Source organism: Maylandia zebra, linkage group LG10, assembly GCF_041146795.1.
Source record: "Maylandia zebra isolate NMK-2024a linkage group LG10, Mzebra_GT3a, whole genome shotgun sequence".
NCBI lineage: Eukaryota > Metazoa > Chordata > Actinopteri > Cichliformes > Cichlidae > Maylandia > Maylandia zebra.
Window position 1 is genome coordinate 2664239 of NC_135176.1, and position 20285 is coordinate 2684523.

Here is a 20285-nt window from a genome sequence, read left to right on the forward strand (position 1 = left end):
TTCAACTGGACACGCGTAGCTTCATGCTAAGCTGTGGTGAAATACAGCTGCTGCGTCCTGGTAATACTTTTGACCGTGACTGTTGCTTTTTCGGAGCTCAGGTTGGTTTGAATCCAGGGAGAGCTCAGTAGAAACATTCCTCCCCTGAAACAAAAAAGTTTACACTTAATAAGTGCAATCAGGAAAAAAAGAAAATGAATTATTAGCCATGATAGAGGCCATGTAAAGCTTTATCAATGCAATATGATGTTCAAAATATCATACTCCCAAGTTTCCAGCATGGCAGTAGCATGCAAACTGACTTCCATGTGTCATAATTACAATGCGAAACCTCAGATTTTTAAGTACAGGTTCTGCCAAACACTGTTTGTATATAATCCCTTTAAAAATACAGCAATATAATCTGTGTGCACAGGCTTTAAATGACCTGTTTCTAATATTGTAACTAATTTGTTTTTATAAGTAATCCATAACTTGTCCAATGATCCATGTGAGCCTGCATCCTAGCTGATGTAGGGGAAGAGACAGGCTCAGTGGTCTATCACAGGGCTATGTTGTTTTGCCACTGCATGGAAAAGAATTACCTCGGGGAATTTGTCTGTAGATGCTCGTAAAGAATCATAAATATGACATTAAAATCATGTATAAAATTTACAGGTTTATTTTTATAAACCTGTAATTTTCACAAGTGCAAATGGTTCACATATTAACAAGCGGTAATTAGCAGTCTCCTTTATGTTTGAAAAAAGATGGAGATGGCTGATATTATTATGCAAGAATGGCAACGTTCCATCTTTTCTTTTCTTCTTCTCATTAATAATGGTGAAATTATTACCAGATTTGCATATATTTTCAATCGATTTCTTTTTACTGTGTATGCGCCAAATGCTAACATAGCTGTTTCAACAACACCTGAAGGAGTGTTCATTTAAATGCAATAAATTAGGACTTTTGTGGTGCCAGCTAACATTCACCATTTAAATGATTGCTGAATGTTCATCAGCTGATCTTCTTTCTCATTATCTAATCTTGGTTGAAAAAATTATTCTAAAAAGAAAGTTTCACGGGTGTCTGCAATACCATGTCACTGTATGCTGGACAGCCTTCTTAAATGTTGGCTGGACAAACTGTGCTATGCATCAGGGTTTTTGTCACTTTTTCCATTTTAAGGATGGGTTCAGTTAAAGTTTTACAGTCAGCCTTGTTTATGGTTTCTTGCATTAGGTTCCTCTTGTATCTCCTGTGAGAGCCTGTCAGTCCTTTGTATATGTTTCCTGTGTTATGTCCGTGTCTCCCTCTGTGGCTCGTCTCCCTTTCCTGTTCCCATGTTCCCCTCCTTGTGTTTCATTCCATGTCTTCCCTGCCTGTTATGTGCATGCATGTCTGTACTTCCCCCAGTTCCAGTGTCAAGCCTGTGTGTTTTAGTCTGCATCTCAGTATGTTTCCTGTTTTATTCTGACAGTCTCTCATCCAACGTTCATTTTACCTATGTCATTATGTTTATTACAACACTCTGTAGTTGAGGGTTTATCCAGAAGGCTATGCGTGCAGTTTTTCCCCATCTTTTTTTCTCTCAAGATTTTCTCTCATGATACTGCATCTTTATTGTTTATTTCTTTCAGGGACTGTGTTAATCACACAAACAGAAAACATGATTTGTATCAGATTAAGCTACTGACTAATTTATGAGGCTAGCTCAAGCTCTAAATATCACAGGAGAGCCTATGAGACCACAAACTCTCTGCGGGAGCCTCTGAAAGAAAAAGACACAGAAGAACAAGACAAGGAAGAAAAAGGACTTATTGCCACCGACTGTCTCTACATGACTCTTTGCAAAGAAAGACAGACAGCAAATTTATACTATCAAGCTATCTGAACTCGAAACTGAAACTAAATAAAAAAAGAAGAAGCAAAAGTGGCTGCTTTGGCTTTTCACCTAACTCGTTTCAACATTGTGTCTTAAAAATCATATTTATATACAACTACATGTTTATAGTAGAGATGGCACGATACCACTTTTTTATGTCCGATACCGATATCATAAATTTGGATATCTGCCGATACCGATATGAATCCGATATAGTGTTTTTTAATCAACAAAACTGTTTTTTAAATATCTTGCTGCATTTTGTATAAGTTCATACTCAAGTTTAAAACAACAACTACACTAAAGCTATTCTGTTATACCTGTATGCAAAAAAAAAATTTCATAGTTCAGCAATACTGATCAATCTAATAAACTTAAACCTACACCATCCTCCCTATTCTGGTATTTTAAAGAGTACTTAGCGTAAATATTAAGCAACCTAACTAATAGTGTTCCAACTCCCAGCAACAATAAAAATAAATAAATAAAAAATAGGGAACCACCCCTCACGCTCCACCTCATGATGCTTAATCGACGTAATCAACCTTAATTTGATGCAGTGTGGAAAAAAAATGCACAGAAATCAATTATTTTTCAAGAAATATTAAATAGATTCAACATCTTTCTTCAACAAAATTGCAGACTGCACAGATGGTACCTTCCCAAAGGAAAAAGTACTATAGCTTACTAGGGTATATATATTAGACTTAATAGTTACTATATACAGTAATTGACTTCTATTCATTTTGCATCAAATTAAAACTTTGGCTGTCAGATAATTATTTATTAAAAGCTCGACATTTTAAATGAGAATGAAAAGTATGTCTTTGTGCCCCCTTTTCCCTGTTAATGCCCTATCGGCCCCCTGGCTAAACTTTGCTAGATCCGCCCCTGCACAGTTACCAGCCGTCAGCTACGTAGAAAAAGATCCTCGAGTAGAAAGTAATATTAAATAAATTCTAACAACAGCTGATCAAGCTTAAACGTGCTGCTGTTGTTTATCTGCTGGTTTCCTCTTTCTGGTGCAAAGTGGGCCAAAAGCAAACTAGAGAGACGGACTCGCGACAGAAAAGCCGATCAGCTGATCGTTAAGCAGTTTCATGATTGAAGTAGCAGCAAGAAGAGGCAGTCGCTCCATATATCGTTTGTTAAGCTTAACGCAGGAATGCTTTACAAACATTCAGAGATGGACTTACACACTTGCTTTACTTCTCTCGGGATAACTTTGTCGGAGATGAAATGCCGGGTTGCTAGCGAAGCTCCAAATGCTATCCAGACCACCGACAGGTCCCGCATGCCACAGCCGCTCTATCACGTGATGCATACTGCTCCGAGTGCTAACGTTCTGAGGTGAGTTACGGCGTGTGGCAAGTTTTGTGGGGTGCTTTCGTGATATTTAATGGATCGGATTACATTTTTTATTTTTCTCCGATATCCGATCCAGTAATTTAGGTCAGTATCGGACCGATACCGATACGTAATATCGGATCGGTCCATCTCTAGTTTATAGTGGTTAAAAAATTGGGTGCAGGAAAAAAATTGTCAGTGAACAAATCACTGATGGCGCCCCTCCCTGAGCCTGGTTCTGCTGGAGGTTTCTTCCCATTAAAAGGGAGTTTTTCCTCCCTACTATTGCCAAGTGTTGCTCATATGGATCTTTAGATTGTTGGGGCTTTTTTAAAACCAACCACTGGCATCAAATTTAGGACTTAGCAATTAATCATAAAGTTGAGGTATTATCCTCAAACATATTTGCGAGTCCTTTTTAGTTGTATATAAAAATGATTTCTAGGGCACTAAGGCTAATCACACACTAATTAGAACAATTGGATAACATTGTGAAAAAGAAAAAGAAAATAATGTTTGAAAAACTAGATATGTAATTTTTTCATATAGATTTCAAACAACATACTATTTGATGTCAACATATTTTTGTTACATCTGCTGTGCTCGTTGGTGTGTGTGAGTATATCCTTCTGTCTTGCTTCACATTTTACTTCTGCTTGGCTAGCTTTAGCCATGCTAGCATCAGCACAGGTAGAAACAGATATACATCAGAGAATCGGCCATGCATCTAAACTCAAAAGGAAAACTATAAAAATAAAAATATGGATAACTTTCAGATTAGATCCACATTTCCAACAGTAAATACACATTATTTCATATTATGCTAAAGTCAATGGTTATCCATTTTAGGCTACGTCCACACGTACACGGGTATTTTTGAAAACGGAGATTTTCCGTTTTCGTTTTAAAAAATAATCCCGTCCACACGTAAACGCAGAAATGAAGGAAAACGGTGCTAGGAACATGCCAAAGCAACAGGTGGCGATATATTCCTAACCTGTAGAAATGTTGGCCAATCAGAAGCCTCGGTGGGAAATAGTAAACAAAGCTGGGGCATAGAAGCAGAACCGAGTCGTATGTGTGGAGGGACAGTAACTGTGTGTGTATATGTAAGCATTTAAACACTGCAGAGAGTAGAATTAACAGTAACAGTATTGTAGAAATTCATTTCACCGAAACAATAACGTGGCGCACTGTGTGACGTCAAAAAAGGCGCACACCTTTGACGCTGCGTTTTCTGCGTTTTTCTCGTCCACACGTAAATGCAAAAATGGAGTTTTCAAAAATATCCACCCTGGCCGGAGTTTTTAAAAAATCTCAGTTTTCAGTGACTGAAAACGCCGTTTACGTTTGCATGAAAGGCGCAAACGCATAGAAAAATCGGCGTTTTCAAAAATACCCGGGTACGTGTGGACGTAGCCTTAGAGAGCTCAGAAATGGCTTCAGGGACTTTGTTGTGACAACAATTTTCATCTGACGTTTGTTTACTGAAAGTCTACCCAGTCAGAAATACAAACTGAACAACACTCATACAAAAGTCTAGACCATACGTTTCCTCTCAGCTCAGTAACCTGGGTTTGGTAAATGAAAAGTGGTTTTGTTACATATGCTGACACTGTCCCTCGTTTCGTTTCTGACACTCCACTCACATATTCACATCATACTTTTCTTCTGTATGGACACACTGGCTCTTTCACTTCAGTCACACTGAATGTGTCAGTAGAACATTTTTTACATGCTGTAGACAGCAGAAAACAGTCAGCTGCCTGTGTTCAATATATGTTGTCTGACTTGTTTGAGAAAAATAGTGTAAGACATGCAAAGCCCCATGGAATGAACTATGACACCATGTTGGAGGGTATATTGTCAAAATAATTATGGTGCCCAATGTCCCAAAAGTTATAAACCCACATTAGAACCAAGGTCAACATGACAATAATCAAGGCAACTTCAGTGATCAACAGTAGTGTGAAAGCTTTAAGAGAAATGTGGAGAAACAGCCTTTCAAAATATTTCTGTGGGAATAGTTTTTACAACTCAAAAGAGTTCTATAAGCAAAATATGAACAAAGAACAAACTATACTATATTACAGGTTAATATGTGAATAAAAGCAGAATCTATTGATTTGCATGTCATAAACCTATATTTTATTCACAATAGAACTCAGAAAACATATCAAATATTTAAACTGAGAGGTTTTGAAAAATATTAGTAAATATTTAAATTGTGTTTTTATTTATATTGTTTAAATATTATTTTTTTTTATGTTTTTCATTTCAATAAAAAAACTTCTAAAAAAGCTTCTAAAAAACATTTGAAACAACCTGTAATATCTGTGATTCCACGCGTGGGAAAATATAAGAGAAGGGAGCTCATCCAGGTCACTACTTCTGTTTAACTATGGATATGTATCACACATTTGTCTCAATAGCTGCAAAAATTCTAGAAAACCAAATTTATTGAAAATTTAAGGCAAAATTTGACTTCCTGTGACATTTCTGTTTTGGCACTGATAACAATCTGGAGGGGCAGAATATTATTTGGAGGCTTGAATTTATTAAAATACAGCAGAGCTAAGAGAAAAGCCTCATCCAACAAAGTAGATACTTGACCTAGAAACAGGGTTTCTATTATGGCTGTCATAAAAAAAAATTCTCAGATACCAATAGATACTAAAAATGTAGATGCTCATTTGCAATAGTATCAATAACAACAGTGCAATCTTTGCCGTTTCTATTTGACATAACTTCACACAGCACGCTGCAGACAGGCAGACACGCAGCTCCTCTCCTCTCTAGCAACTAAACTTGGTGACGTTAACAACATTGAACAACAGTTTGAAGAATTCTGGGGGTCAGTACAGCTTCTGTTAGAAGAACAATGAGATACAGATACGTTATCATAAATGTTAATCTGGCTGAAATGGCATGTAAATGTTAGCTGGTTAACAATGAGCAATTGCCGCATAGTCACAAACCCAACCTCAGGGGGTCACAAGCTTCTTGTGCCAGACCCACGCCGAGATACTTGGGCAGACATCCAATGCGGCAGCCCCTTTGGAAATCAGGGAGCGGCCAGTCTGATAGCCGTATTAGCCATCTGTTCAGTTATCATTAAAGTCTTATAGTGGCAACTATGACTAAAAACCCCGGTGAACTATTTCTTCAGGTCTATGCACTGATGGTCCACTAAGACAAAATGAATTGCTTTGAAAATGTATTACATACAAAGGTCAGACATTCATTTCAAATTAGGTGTGTATTCTGGGTGCCCATATTCTTTGGGTTTGAAGTTGCTTTTCCATTCCCGCACACCCAAAGTAATCACTGTGTTGAAATGCAGTAATTTGCATTTCTAAATCTCCGTTATTACCTGTGTCACGTGAAGGATGTCATATCTCTACGTTAGAGTCTGTAAATCCTTTCTTGCCCTCATTTACCAGCACAGGCTTCTCTGTCCTTGTGTGCCATACTAATACCTAGAGGTAAGGAGAAAGGCATGTACGAGCAAAAAAATACTCAATATGATGAGATACTGATACAGACATTTTGGCTAGAAATGCTGTTTGCTGGTAATAGGCTGCCTCATATCTGCTACACAATATCCAGACGCAGAACATAACATATTTAAAATGAGCCTCTGAGCTTAAAGGGTTGGCGCTAAGCTGACAGTTTAATGACTTTAAGAACAAATTCTTCTGACAACACAAGATCCTAAGACTCGTCTTCTTATTCTACCAGCATTTCCAGATGCAGCTTGTTTCATTGTCATTTCACTGGCATTGCATGACATTTTAAACATATAGAAAGCCTCCTCTTCTTACCTTAGTACAGTTAGCAGCTTTAGGCTCCAAGTCACTGAGAGTGACCAGCTCTTTTAATAAGCTGCTCTCCTGATATCCTCCCTTTACCCCACGCAGCTTGAAATAAGCCTGAGGTTTGGACAGAATGAGCTGCAGGTTCACCGCAAACCCAGCCATGTCAATAGCAAAGGGCCGGTGCGGGTCAAATACAGTTTTCCAGCCAAACACCTTCCCCAAGGTGTTTACTTTGGGTGACTCATAACGCAGGCCACCCACAAAAGCCACGGGCCACACCGACACCTTTTTAGTGGAACGCATCTGTTAGTTGAAAACAGACACAGAAATAAACCACTTATGCAAGTCATTTAAAAACCCATACAAAAGATTACATTTAGCTAAAGATCACAGATGGTAAAAAATGGACGTAGTGTGATGTCAGTTTGTGAAATCTGCATCACAAACTTGGTGTTTAGAAAAGGGACTTAAAAAGTTAGAGCTGAGGACACTGCAATGAGCACGGGATGGTGCTTGTCAATGACGTGCTAATGCACACGCCTACTGTCCTCTAGTTGCTTTTTGACTCTAATGGAATCATCATTTAGAAAATATAAGAGTTTTAAAGCAAGTCGCACAGACCTGTCGGCGACCATCTGGCAATCACCAGTCACTAGGGAAAAATGTGCACTCCCCTGACCAGCTGTTAGTAGTTGCTGAAAGAAACTGTTTGCTAAAGCTCCCAAAAACGCAGGGCTGGAGACAGTCACTGACCTGCTGCTAGTCACTGGTTGCCAAAGTAAAAGTGTTTATTCTGCAAACGGTTAGGGTGCGGTTTCTGGCAGTTGCTAGTGTGAAACTGGTTATAAAGAAGAGTATAAAGCTGTACTGAAAGTCTCTTTGTTATTGCTTATTATTAACATATTATTACATTTGCTTGTAGTAACATGAAAAATGCTAGCTTGTTTGCAGGTACTTTCACTAGCTACGCAGCAGTGAAGTGTGTAGCAACACAAAACATTGAGAACGTTTACTTCTCCTGTTTGTTGTGCAGAAACCTCTATGCAATCATTTTCACATAACAGAAGCCAGTAACCTTCTGCAAGCCTTCATCAATTACTTGAGATATACACATTTTTTCCTTAGCTACTGGAGGTTACCTATGCCTATGTGAGGTGTAACACACACACACACACACACACACACACACACACACACACACACACACATATATATGTATATGTATATATATATATATATATATATATATATATATATATATATATCTATATATATATATATATATATATACATACACATACATATACATATATATAAATAAATAAGACTTGTAACTAGCAACTAAAACCATAAACTCACTGGAAAAGTGTTTCATGAAGTCGTAGATTAAGAAAGCCAAATTAAATTTCCTCACCTCCTCAAACAGCTCCAAGCTATATGTGTTGTCATCATCTGCAAAGTAGACAACCCCAGGCTGGCTGTTATTTACGCTGAAGGTCTCCCGTAACCACCGGAGAGCTAGGTTCCTCTGTATGGTACCACGTGGTATTCGGGGGTCCCTGGTGTCCCCGCGTACCTTATAGTTCCTAGGTGTCTCCACATTGAGGTGGGTGTAGTTGAGCCCTGTGTTGTGGAGAAGATGACTAACCAGACTGGTCCGCCTCTGGGAGTCTTCTACCAGGATCCAATGCAAGTTGACCACATGAAGCAAAGTGTTGGCCAGCCGTGTCAGCTCTGCTTTCTGCACCGGGCGGCTGTAAGTGGGAGTGATGATGTGGATAGTGGGCAATATATCCGACCAGGGTGGAGGGCGGCTGTATATATATTCCGTGCGTACCACCTCCACAATGTCCCGGTTCTGAAGCGAGCATGACTCCTTAAAAGCAAAGGTGTTTCTGGAGTTGGAGTGACCATCAGTCCTGTCATCTAGTCAGTAAGAAAACACATTACAATGAGCTTCTGTGTGCTCACAAATATGGATTGGCATTCATGCTACAGTATATTTCTGTACAGTAAGATTTATTTCTTGATAATTAATTTTACTATGTGAGACAATGTTAATACTCTTTGATCAGATGCTAAGCTGCATCAATAAAGAGATGTAATATTTTCAACACTTGCTGAGGTACACACTAGAAGTAACTTACTTTCCTGCGTACAACTTTGACGACAATATAAAAAATATGCACTATATCCAACCTGGTCTCCTAACAAATGCATTCCTGTATAAGTGAAATACATTCACAATAACATTTAAAATGTATTTTCTCTCCAAAAGACAAAGACTGCATTAGGAGGCGGAAGACCTTCCTCCAACAGACTTTTGTTTTCCATACTCTATTTGTTAAAAAAAACATGATTACATTTAGGAACAGAGCATGCATTGGGTGAGAAGAGACCCTTGCACATTTTAATCACTTTCAGTAGCTCTCCAGTTTCTTGGTATTTTGAGTAAAACGAGTAAGAAATGACAAAATAGCAAAAATAACGGCATGTTGATAACAAACATATTTATATGTCACATATAGAATCTAGGAGAAATGCATTCCACTCAAAATGTAAGCCACAAAGGCAGTCACAGCTCAGGCCAAATCAGTTAACACTTGTATATAAGATTTTCCAATGAGCAAATCTAATATAAAATGCATGCTTTAAGGTTCTATAACCTGCTCACAGTTGTTGTACAACTGCAAGCTACTTTGTAACCTGCCTCTAGACCAGCTGTTCCTTTAAATCTGTATCTGACTTATTCAGTGTTGATATCTCTTTCTCTGCTATATACTGGGTCTTGCTGCCTTTGACATACTATACTACACTAAGCTACACTATGCCACAAAGTTTAATTTGCTGCAGATGTAAATTTCAGTCTTTTTTGACTGTCTGAACTTAAGTTTTTTCAACACACATTTTTTTTTACCCTTTCGAGTGGTAAGCAGAGGAGTGAGGGTGCTCTGGTGCCAAACAGTGATGAGTAGTGTCCAAGGCAACACGATCAATATAATGGCAACGATGTCTCGTCTCTTCGGCATCTCCAGGGTCAGACCTGAATCATGTTCCTACCTGCAAGGGTGTGTAACACATGATGGGTGCACAGTTATAAGAACTAGAAAGCTGTGAATTGTCTGAGATCATACTTGCATCTCACTGAACCAATTAAAAGGTCTTTATTTTGTTTCCTATATTTAATACATTGAATAAACTGAGGCATTCATTATGACATAAACTAATTTTACGTCAAAGGTGGGCAGGTGGGACCCAAACAGAAGTCACAGACACATACGAATAAACTAAAAAACAGCCTTCTATTAGCTGGAATGCCAAAGTCCATAAATAAATCCAAAATCTCAAACAGACACACAATACACAGGCAGGAAACTGAAGATTGGTTAACAGACACTCAGATAAAGAACAAAAGAAAATTTGGCTAGATATACATCAACACAATGAGGACAAATTATTGTTAGTGGAAACACCTGGAAAACAATAACAGCTGAAACTAATCATGACAAGACAAGGGAAGTAAGACGAAATACGAGACACAGGAAACAAATAATTACCAAAATAAAACATGAAGTAACTAAACAACACATAAAAAAGATATTGGGGAAAATAAACTCAAATTTTAAAGATCAAAGTATAAACAATAGTAAAGTCTAAAAGAAAACCAGATAACAAAGGTAGCAAGAACAAGAAACTAAACACAGAAACTTTACAATAATAAAGAGAATTCCAAAAAAAAAACCTCAACTACTTGTAATAACTAAGTCTTAATGTAGTAATGCTAAGTAATACTAACACACAATACTAGCTAAACATGAACAGTCCAAAACTCTGAATTCTGGGTCAAGGACCCAGGACCACGCCAATATGTAAGTCATTTCAATTTGTATTCTAAGGTATACAGGAAGTGCAGAATTATTAGGCAAATGAGTATTTTGTCCACATCATCCTCTTCATGCATGTTGTCTTACTCCAAGCTGTATAGGCTCGAAAGCCTACTACCAATTAAGCATATTAGGTGATGTGCATCTCTGTAATGAGAAGGGGTGTGGTCTAATGACATCAACACCCTATATCAGGTGTGCATAATTATTAGGCAACTTCCTTTCCTTTGGCAAAATGGGTCAAAAGAAGGACTTGACAGGCTCAGAAAAGTCAAAAATAGTGAGATATCTTGCAGAGGGATGCAGCAGTCTCAAAATTGCAAAGCTTCTGAAGCGTGATCATCGAACAATCAAGCGTTTCATTCAAAATAGTCAACAGGGTCGCAAGAAGCGTGTGGAAAAACCAAGGTGCAAAATAACTGCCCATGAACTGAGAAAAGTCAAGCGTGCAGCTGCCAAGATGCCACTTGCCACCAGTTTGGCCATATTTCAGAGCTGCAACATCACTGGAGTGCCCAAAAGCACAAGGTGTGCAATACTCAGAGACATGGCCAAGGTAAGAAAGGCTGAAAGACGACCACCACTGAACAAGACACACAAGCTGAAACGTCAAGACTGGGCCAAGAAATATCTCAAGACTGATTTTTCTAAGGTTTTATGGACTGATGAAATGAGAGTGAGTCTTGATGGGCCAGATGGATGGGCCCGTGGCTGGATTGGTAAAGGGCAGAGAGCTCCAGTCCCACTCAGACGCCAGCAAGGTGGAGGTGGAGTACTGGTTTGGGTTGGTATCATCAAAGATGAGCTTGTGGGGCCTTTTCGGGTTGAGGATGGAGTCAAGCTCAACTCCCAGTCCTACTGCCAGTTTCTGGAAGACACCTTCTTCAAGCAGTGGTACAGGAAGAAGTCTGCATCCTTCAAGAAAAACATGATTTTCATGCAGGACAATGCTCCATCACACGCGTCCAAGTACTCCACAGCGTGGCTGGCAAGAAAGGGTATAAAAGAAGAAAAACTAATGACATGGCCTCCTTGTTCACCTGATCTGAACCCCATTGAGAACCTGTGGTCCATCATCAAATGTGAGATTTACAAGGAGGGAAAACAGTACACCTCTCTGAACAGTGTCTGGGAGGCTGTGGTTGCTGCTGCACGCAATGTTGATGGTGAACAGATCAAAACACTGACAGAATCCATGGATGGCAGGCTTTTGAGTGTCCTTGCAAAGAAAGGTGGCTATATTGGTCGCTGATTTGTTTTTGTTTTGTTTTTGAATGTCAGAAATGTATATTTGTGAATGTGGAGATGTTAATAAACTAATCCGTAAGGCCAGTAATGTTGTGGGGATGGAGCTGGACTCCCTCAAGGTGGTGTCGGAGAGGTGGATGCTGTCCAAGATAAAGACAATGTTGGATAACACCTCCCACCCACTCCATGACATGCTGGTCAGTCACAGGAGCACGTTCAGTGAGAGACTGAGATTACCGAAAAGCACCACTGAACGACACAGGAAATCTTTCCTGCCTGTGGCCATCTCCCTGTACAACGCATCCACTTAACACACTGGTTATTGCTACAACTACACGTTTCTTTTCCAGCTATTTATTTATGAGTGACTTATGTATGTATGTATATATATATGTATATATTATACTATTCTTAGTTAGCGTATTGTCTGTCTTGTCTTAATGTTGGTTTATGTTGGTTTATAATGGAGCACTCTAACAAAAAATAATTTCCCCCAGGGATCAATAAAGTATTCTGATTCTGATTCTGATTATATTGGTTTCACTGGTAAAAATAAATCATTGAAATGGGTATATATTTGTTTTTTGTTAAGTTGCCTAATAATTCTGCACAGTAATAGCAACCCGTTCTCACTCCCAAAGCGTAACATTTTACGCTAGGTGACAAATCGTCACCATATTACGTTTTCGGCTACCCACCACGTTCCTAAATGACGACCTCGGAAAAAGAGGAAATATGAGAACCGTCTGGACTGAACCTACACATGTTCGCTCTTTTTCTTCAAATCGCTTAGAAACACGCTATTTAACATCATTAAAGTCCTGGTTAAGGTCAGGAATAAGGTTATGGTCAGGGCTAGGGATAAGGTTAGGTTTAGGGCTGAAATACAGGGCTGGAACGTCTACTACCGCGGGAGCGTCATTGCACTGGATTCCAGCAATAACCCGCCGCGTACCATAAGAACGCCGAAGGTCTCCTTTCGCGTTCCTCAGGAACGCCGCGGGACGTGACAAAACGTCGACATGTTACGCCTCGGGAGTGAGAACGCTCTGGTAATAGTCACCTGCACACACAGATATCCCCCTAAAATAGCTAAAACTAAAAACAAACTAAAAACTACTTCCAAAAACATTCAGCTTTGATATTAATGAGTTTTTTGGGTTCATTGAAAACATGGTTGTTGTTCAATAATAAAATTATTCCTCAAAAATACAACTTGCCTAATAATTCTGCACTCCCTGTATAATTGGGTTTGAAGTGCTTTTCAAACATTCCCTTCTTTCAAAAGTAGTAGCAGATTCTCTTTAACATGAGTGGATGAGCTGGTTTTTGAGTCTGTAGATATAATGGCCCTTTGCTAGAGGTGGATTACATTTTGAAGTGTATGTTGCATAGAACACGGTGGCCCTCAATTTAACACTGTCATGCTGTAGCTGCAAGGCACAAACTTCAAGGAAAGAGGAATTTTGTTAATAAATAGTCACAGTCTGCTGGAGCAGGCCGAATATAGGTCAGAGACTGCTCTAAGCTTCCTATTTTATCACAGCTGAAGATGTACTGGTGTACTATTATAGCAATTAAGCTAATGATTTGAAGAGGGCTACCGTGCTTCTCAACACAGTGGGCACAGACAGACAGTAGTTGTCATGAATTCACAATGAATATGTATATACCCATTACACATTATTACATCAATATATATCAATATATATCAATATATATATATATATATATATATATATATATATAAACACCCAGCACGCCCCTGCGGGCGGTTTATCCTTCAAGCTCGGGTCCTCTACCAGAGGAGATATATATATATATAGATATAGATATATATAGATATATATATATTTGTATAGTTTAAAAGTGAGCTGACTTAAGCCTTCTTTCCATCATAGCAGTTATTACCATGTTAATGAAGACCATCTTGGACGAGACTGTGGTTTGGGCAAGGACTCAGTAAGGACCAGAGCCAGCATCCCCAAAAGCAGTGATAACTGAGTGTTATGAAGAGTTTGAAAATTGTTTTGAATATATAACTGGTAGGCTTACAATGACCTTGGTCAGGTGGTCAAGGATCTCCTTGTATGAGGCAGAGATAGAATAGAATAGAATACAGTGGGGCAAAAAAGTATTTAGTCAGCCACCGATTGTGCAAGTTCCCCCACCTAAAATGATGACAGAGGTCAGTAATTTGCACCAGAGGTACACTTCAACTGTGAGAGACAGAATGTGAAAAAAAAAATCCATGAATTCACATGGTAGGATTTGTAAAGAATTTATTCGTAAATTAGGGTGGAAAATAAGTATTTGGTCAATAACAAAAATACAACTCAATACTTTGTAACATAACCTTTGTTGGCAATAACAGAGGTCAAACGTTTACTATAGGTCTTTACCAGGTTTGCACACACAGTAGCTGGTATTTTGGCCCATTCCTCCATGCAGATCTTCTCGAGAGCAGTGATGTTTTGGGGCTGTCGCCGAGCAACACGGACTTTCAACTCCCGCCACAGATTTTCTATGGGGTTGAGGTCTGGAGACTGGCTAGGCCACTCCAGGACTTTCAAATGCTTCTTACGGAGCCACTCCTTTGTTGCCCGGGCGGTGTGTTTTGGATCATTGTCATGTTGGAAGACCCAGCCTCGTTTCATCTTCAAAGTTCTCACTGATGGAAGGAGGTTTTGGCTCAAAATCTCACGATACATGGCCCCATTCATTCTGTCCTTAACACGGATCAGTCGTCCTGTCCCCTTGGCAGAAAAACAGCCCCATAGCATGATGTTTCCACCCCCATGCTTCACAGTAGGTATGGTGTTCTTGGGATGCAACTCAGTATTCTTCTTCCTCCAAACACGACGAGTTGAGTTTATACCAAAAAGTTCTACTTTGGTTTCATCTGACCACATGACATTCTCCCAATCCTCTGCTGTATCATCCATGTGCTCTCTGGCAAACTTCAGACGGGCCTGGACATGCACTGGCTTCAGCAGCGGAACACGTCTGGCACTGCGGGATTTGATTCCCTGCCGTTGTAGTGTGTTACTGATGGTGACCTTTGTTACTTTGGTCCCAGCTCTCTGCAGGTCATTCACCAGGTCCCCCCGTGTGGTTCTGGGATCTTTGCTCACCGTTCTCATGATCATTTTGACCCCACGGGATGAGATCTTGCGTGGAGCCCCAGATCGAGGGAGATTATCAGTGGTCTTGTATGTCTTCCATTTTCTGATGATTGCTCCCACAGTTGATTTTTTCACACCAAGCTGCTTGCCTATTGTAGATTCACTCTTCCCAGTCTGGTGCAGGTCTACAATACTTTTCCTGGTGTCCTTCGAAAGCTCTTTGGTCTTGGCCATGGCAGAGTTTGGAGTCTGACTGTTTGAGGCTGTGGACAGGTGTCTTTTATACAGATGATGAGTTCAAACAGGTGCCATTCATACAGGTAACGAGTGGGGGACAGAAAAGCTTCTTACAGAAGACGTTACAGGTCTGTGAGAGCCAGAGATTTTCCTTGTTTGAGGTGACCAAATACTTATTTTCCACCCTGATTTACGAATAAATTCTTTACAAATCCTACCATGTGGATTCATGAATTTTTTTTCACATTCTGTCTCTCACAGTTGAAGTGTACCTCTGGTGCAAATTACTGACCTCTGTCATCATTTTAAGTGGGGGAACTTGCACAATCGGTGGCTGACTAAATACTTTTTTGCCCCACTGTAGCATAGAATTCAACTTTATTGTCATTGCATCCGTCACAAGTACAAGGCAACGAAATGCAGTTTGCATCCATCCAGAAGTGCTTTAGCCAATATAGATATATTACAAAATATATATTAGCAATAATATAGGTATATAGATATATTACAGAAATGGGTCTGTTATAGGGCAGCACGGTGGCATGGTGGTTAGCACTGTTGCCGCACAGCAAGAAGGTCCTGAGTTCAATTCCATCATCAGGCCGGGGTCTTTCTGTGTGGAGTTTGCATGTTCTCCCCGTGTTTGCGTGGGTTCCCTCCGGGTACTCCGGCTTCCTCCCACCGTCCAAAGACATGCAGCTTGTGGGGATAGGTTAATTGGAAAATCCAAATTGCCATTAAGTTTGAATGTGCGAGTGAATGTGAGTGCGAATGGTTGTCTGTCCCTGTGTGTTGGCCCTGCGACAGACTGGCGACCTGTCCAGGGTGTACCCCGCCTCTCGCCCTATGACAGCTGGGATAGGCTCCAGCGCCCCCCCCCCCCCCCCCCCCCCCCGCGGCCCTGAAAAGGATAAGCGGAAGCGAATGGATGGATGGATGGAGGGTCTGTTATAGGTATGAGGGTACAAAAATGGGTCTACTATGGGTATGTTACAATGTACACGGTATGAATGTATGTTATGAATATGCTATAAGTATGTACAGGCTGTAGTGGGTATACAAGCTATCTGCAGGCTATGAACAGGATATAAATATGAAACTATACAGAAATATGAAATATAAAGCTATACAGAAATATGCATGTTATAAACAGTTGTAGAATTATAATTATCGTATTGTACAGAATGATTATTTACACAGAATTATACAGTAGTGCAGTTAAGATAAGTGAAATATGTGGCTAATTTCTACAGAGGCTATATAAAGTGCTAGTGGTTGTGGGTGTGTGTATGTTCATTCCATTATTTTGACATGGGTCAGATGTCAGGAGGCAGAGTTCAGGAGTCTGACAGCTGTGGGGAAGAAGCTGTTCCGGTACCTGGTGGTCTTAGTCTGGAGGCTCCTGTAGCGCCTCCCAGAGGGCAGGGCAGGAGGGTGAAGAGTCCATGTGATGGGTGACTGGGGTCTTTGATGATTTTCCCAGCCCTTTTCAGACACCGCCTACTGTAGATGTCATTTATGGCAGGAAGTGGAGCTCCGGTGATGCGCTGGGCAGTTTTCACGACCCTCTGCAACGCCTTCCGGTCCGAGACAGAGCAGTTCCCAGACTGTTATACAGTTGGCCAGGATGCTCTCGATGGTGCAGCGATAGAAGTTCACCAGGATGTCTGAGGACAGGTGGTTCTTCCTCAGAGTCCTCAGGAAGAAGAGGCACTGGTGAGCCTTCTTGACCAGCTTAGAGCAGTTGGTCGTCCAGATGAGATGTGAACTCCCAGGAACTTGAAGCTGCTCACACGCTCCATAGCCGTCCCTTTAATGTGGCTGGGTGGATGTGGGTCAGCATTCCTCTTGTAGTCCACGATGAGCTCCTTGGTCTTCTCTGTGTTGAGCAGCAGGTTGTTTGTGTCGCACCACTCAGCCAGATGATCCACCTCCTCCCATCGTTGTCACTGATGAGGCCAATCACCGTGGTGTCATCTGCAAACTTAATGATGATGTTGGAACCATCGGTAGGTCTGCAGTCATGGGTGAAGAGGGAGTAGAGGAAAGGGCTCATCACACAGCCTTGTGGTACACCGGTGTTCATTGTGATTGTAGATGAGCAGCGGTTATCCAGCTGGACATGTTGGGGGTGGTTGGTCAGGAAGTCCAGTAACCATTTGCACATGAGGGAACTGATGCCCAGGTCTGTCAGTTTCCTGATGAGTTGTGAGGGGAGGATTGTATTGAATGCTGAACTGAAGTCTATAAACAGCATTCTGGCGCAGGTGTTGTTGTTGTTGTCCAGGTGTGAGAGGACAGAGTGCAGTGCGATGGAGATCCTCTGTGCTCCTGTTCTGACTGTATGTGAATTGGTGGGGGTCCAGGGTGGGGGGGGGGGGAAGACAGGATTTGAAGTGTGCTAGGACCAGCTGCTCTAAGCACTTTGTAATGATGGGGGTGAGTGCTACTGGGCGGTAGTCGTTGAGGCTTGGTGGGTTGGAGTTTTTGGGTATCGGGACGATGGAGGTGGATTTGAAGCAGGCCGGTATCTCAGCGTGGGTCAAGGACAGATTGAATATGTCTGTCAGGACTCCTGCAAGCTCCCCAGAACACGCTCTGAGAACACGCCCGGGGATGCCATCAGGACCTGCAGCCTTGTGGACATTAATCCTGCTCAGCACCGCTCCTACATCGGTGGGGGAGAGAATCAGTGGGTGGTGGTCCGGCGTCACATCTGCTTTGGTTGTAGTTGTTGGATTCCCTCGCTCAAAACGAGCATAAAAGTTGTTGAGCTCGTTGAGGAAGGAGACATCAGAGGATGCGGGGGAGGGTTTGGTGGTCCTGTAGTCTGTAATGGTCTGGAGTCCTTGCCACATGCGTCGGGGGTTGTAGTTGGAGAAGTGTTCTTCTACCTTCTTTTTGTAATGGTGTTTGGCTTTTTTTATACCCCTTTTTAGCTTAGCCCTGGCTGTACTGTAGGTGTGTGCATCTCCTGACCTAAAGGCGGTGTTGCGGGCCTTTAGGAGGAGACGAACATCCCGGTTCATCCAAGGCCTCTGGTTGGAGTACATGATGATCCGTTTCTGGGTGGTGACACTGTCTGTAGTTTTGGAGATGTAATCCAGTACAGATGAGGCATACTGGTCCAAGTCTGTGTGGGTGAACGTATTCCAGTCTGTGTTTTTGAATCTGTCCTGGAACACTGCGTCTGTCCCCTCTGGCCACACTTTAATTGTCCTCACAGCAGGTTTCACACGTTGGATGAGTGGTGAATACCGAGGTGTGAGGAACAGGGAGAGATGGTCCGATTGTCCAATGTGGGGGAGGGGTGTTGCTTTGTAGGCTCCAGCCAGGTTGGAATACACATGGTCTAAAGTCTTGTCTCCTCTGGTGTGGCAGGAGACATGTTGGTGGAATCTGGGGAGGACTGTCTTTAAGTTGGTGTGGTTGAAGTCGCCAGCAACAATAAAAGCAGCCTCGGGGTGTTTATTCTGGTGTTTGTTAATGGCTGCAGAAAGTTCTTTCATGGCCAGCCTAGCATTAGCATCAGGGGGATATGCACTGCAGTGAGTATGATAGAGGTGAGTTCTCTGGGGAGATAATAAGGTCTGCATTTGACCATTAAAAACACTGCATTAGGTGAGCAGTGACTCTCAGTGGTAGTAGAGTTCATGCACCAAGCATTGTTAATATAAATGCACAAACCTCCACCTCTGGTCTTGCCGGAGTCATCTGCTAGCCTGTCGGCTTGGTGTGTGTAGCGTCCTGCTAACTCAATAGCATTGTCCGGACAGCTTTTGTTCAACCATGTTTCAGTGAAAAACATGACATTTGAGTCCATAATCCGTCTGTTGCAAGGTTATTATCGTTAACGAAAACTAACGAAATAACGAAAACTAGAAGTGAAAAAACATTTTCGTTAACGGAAATAAAAATAAAAACAAAAAAAGGAAAACTAACTAAAACTGTAATGAGTGTTCACAAAACTAACTAAAATTAACTGAATTTATAGCAAAAATGTGTTTAGTTTTCGTAGATGTGTGCGTGTCATACAATAGTCAAGGGTGAAAATGAAGTTTAGTTTCCAGATTTTTTTTCCTTGTTGTGTCTCATTATGCCAGCAGGTGGCAGTACGTTAGTCGAGTCGTCTGTGTTGCTGCTCCGTCCACGTGCAGAATCATGTCAGGAAAAGTCGGGAGAAAGCGCCAGAGTCCAATTTGGGATTACTTTGAATATGACTGTGTTTTTTTGGGGGCAGCACGGTGGCACGGTGGTTAGCACTGTTGCCGCACAGCAAGAAGGTCCTGAGTTCAATTCCACCATCAGGCCGGGGTCTTTCTGTGTGGAGTTTGCATGTTCTCCCCGTGTTTGTGTGGGTTCTCTCCGGGTACTCTGGCTTCCTCCCACCGTCCAAAGACATGCAGCTTGTGGGGATAGGTTAATTGGATAATCCAAATTGCCACTAGGTGTGAATGTGCGAGTGAATGTGAGTGTGAATGGTTGTCTGTCCCTGTGTGTTAGCCCTGCGACAGACTGGCGACCTGTCCAGGGTGTACCCCGCCTTTCGCCCTATGACAGCTGGGATAGGCTCCAGCGCCCCCCGCGACCCTGAAAAGGATAAGCGGAAGCGAATGGATGGATGGATGACTGTGTTTTGGATAAAGCAAGTGTCTTGTAGTGGAAAGAGACAAATTATGAGGGACATTTCTAAAGGGGAAAAAAATCCCATAAACCTTAAAGTGCACTTGAAAAGCTCACACAAGAAGGCTAACCTAGC

The 20285-nt window shown here is 41.3% G+C and overlaps 1 protein-coding gene across 5 annotated transcripts in view; it reads right to left on the reverse strand.

The window, feature by feature from the left end:
* Positions 1 to 41: 41 nt before the first annotated feature.
* The window catches only part of b3gat1b (beta-1,3-glucuronyltransferase 1 (glucuronosyltransferase P) b), a 59753-nt gene continuing 39509 nt past the window's right edge, over positions 42 to 20285 (reverse strand). For 4 of the 5 annotated variants that reach the window (XM_076888895.1, XM_023152672.3, XM_004561616.3 and 1 more), the window contains exons 3-7: positions 9938 to 10092; positions 8447 to 8958; positions 7039 to 7335; positions 6588 to 6693; positions 42 to 144 (exon numbers count right to left, since the gene is read on the reverse strand). In XM_076888895.1, the coding sequence (XP_076745010.1) occupies positions 6607 to 6693; positions 7039 to 7335; positions 8447 to 8958; positions 9938 to 10061 (1020 nt within the window). In that variant the 5' untranslated portion in view covers positions 10062 to 10092 and the 3' untranslated portion in view covers positions 42 to 144; positions 6588 to 6606. The remainder of the gene's footprint in view (positions 145 to 6587; positions 6694 to 7038; positions 7336 to 8446; positions 8959 to 9937; positions 10093 to 20285) is intronic. The other variant, XM_012921946.3, reaches the window with a different exon arrangement.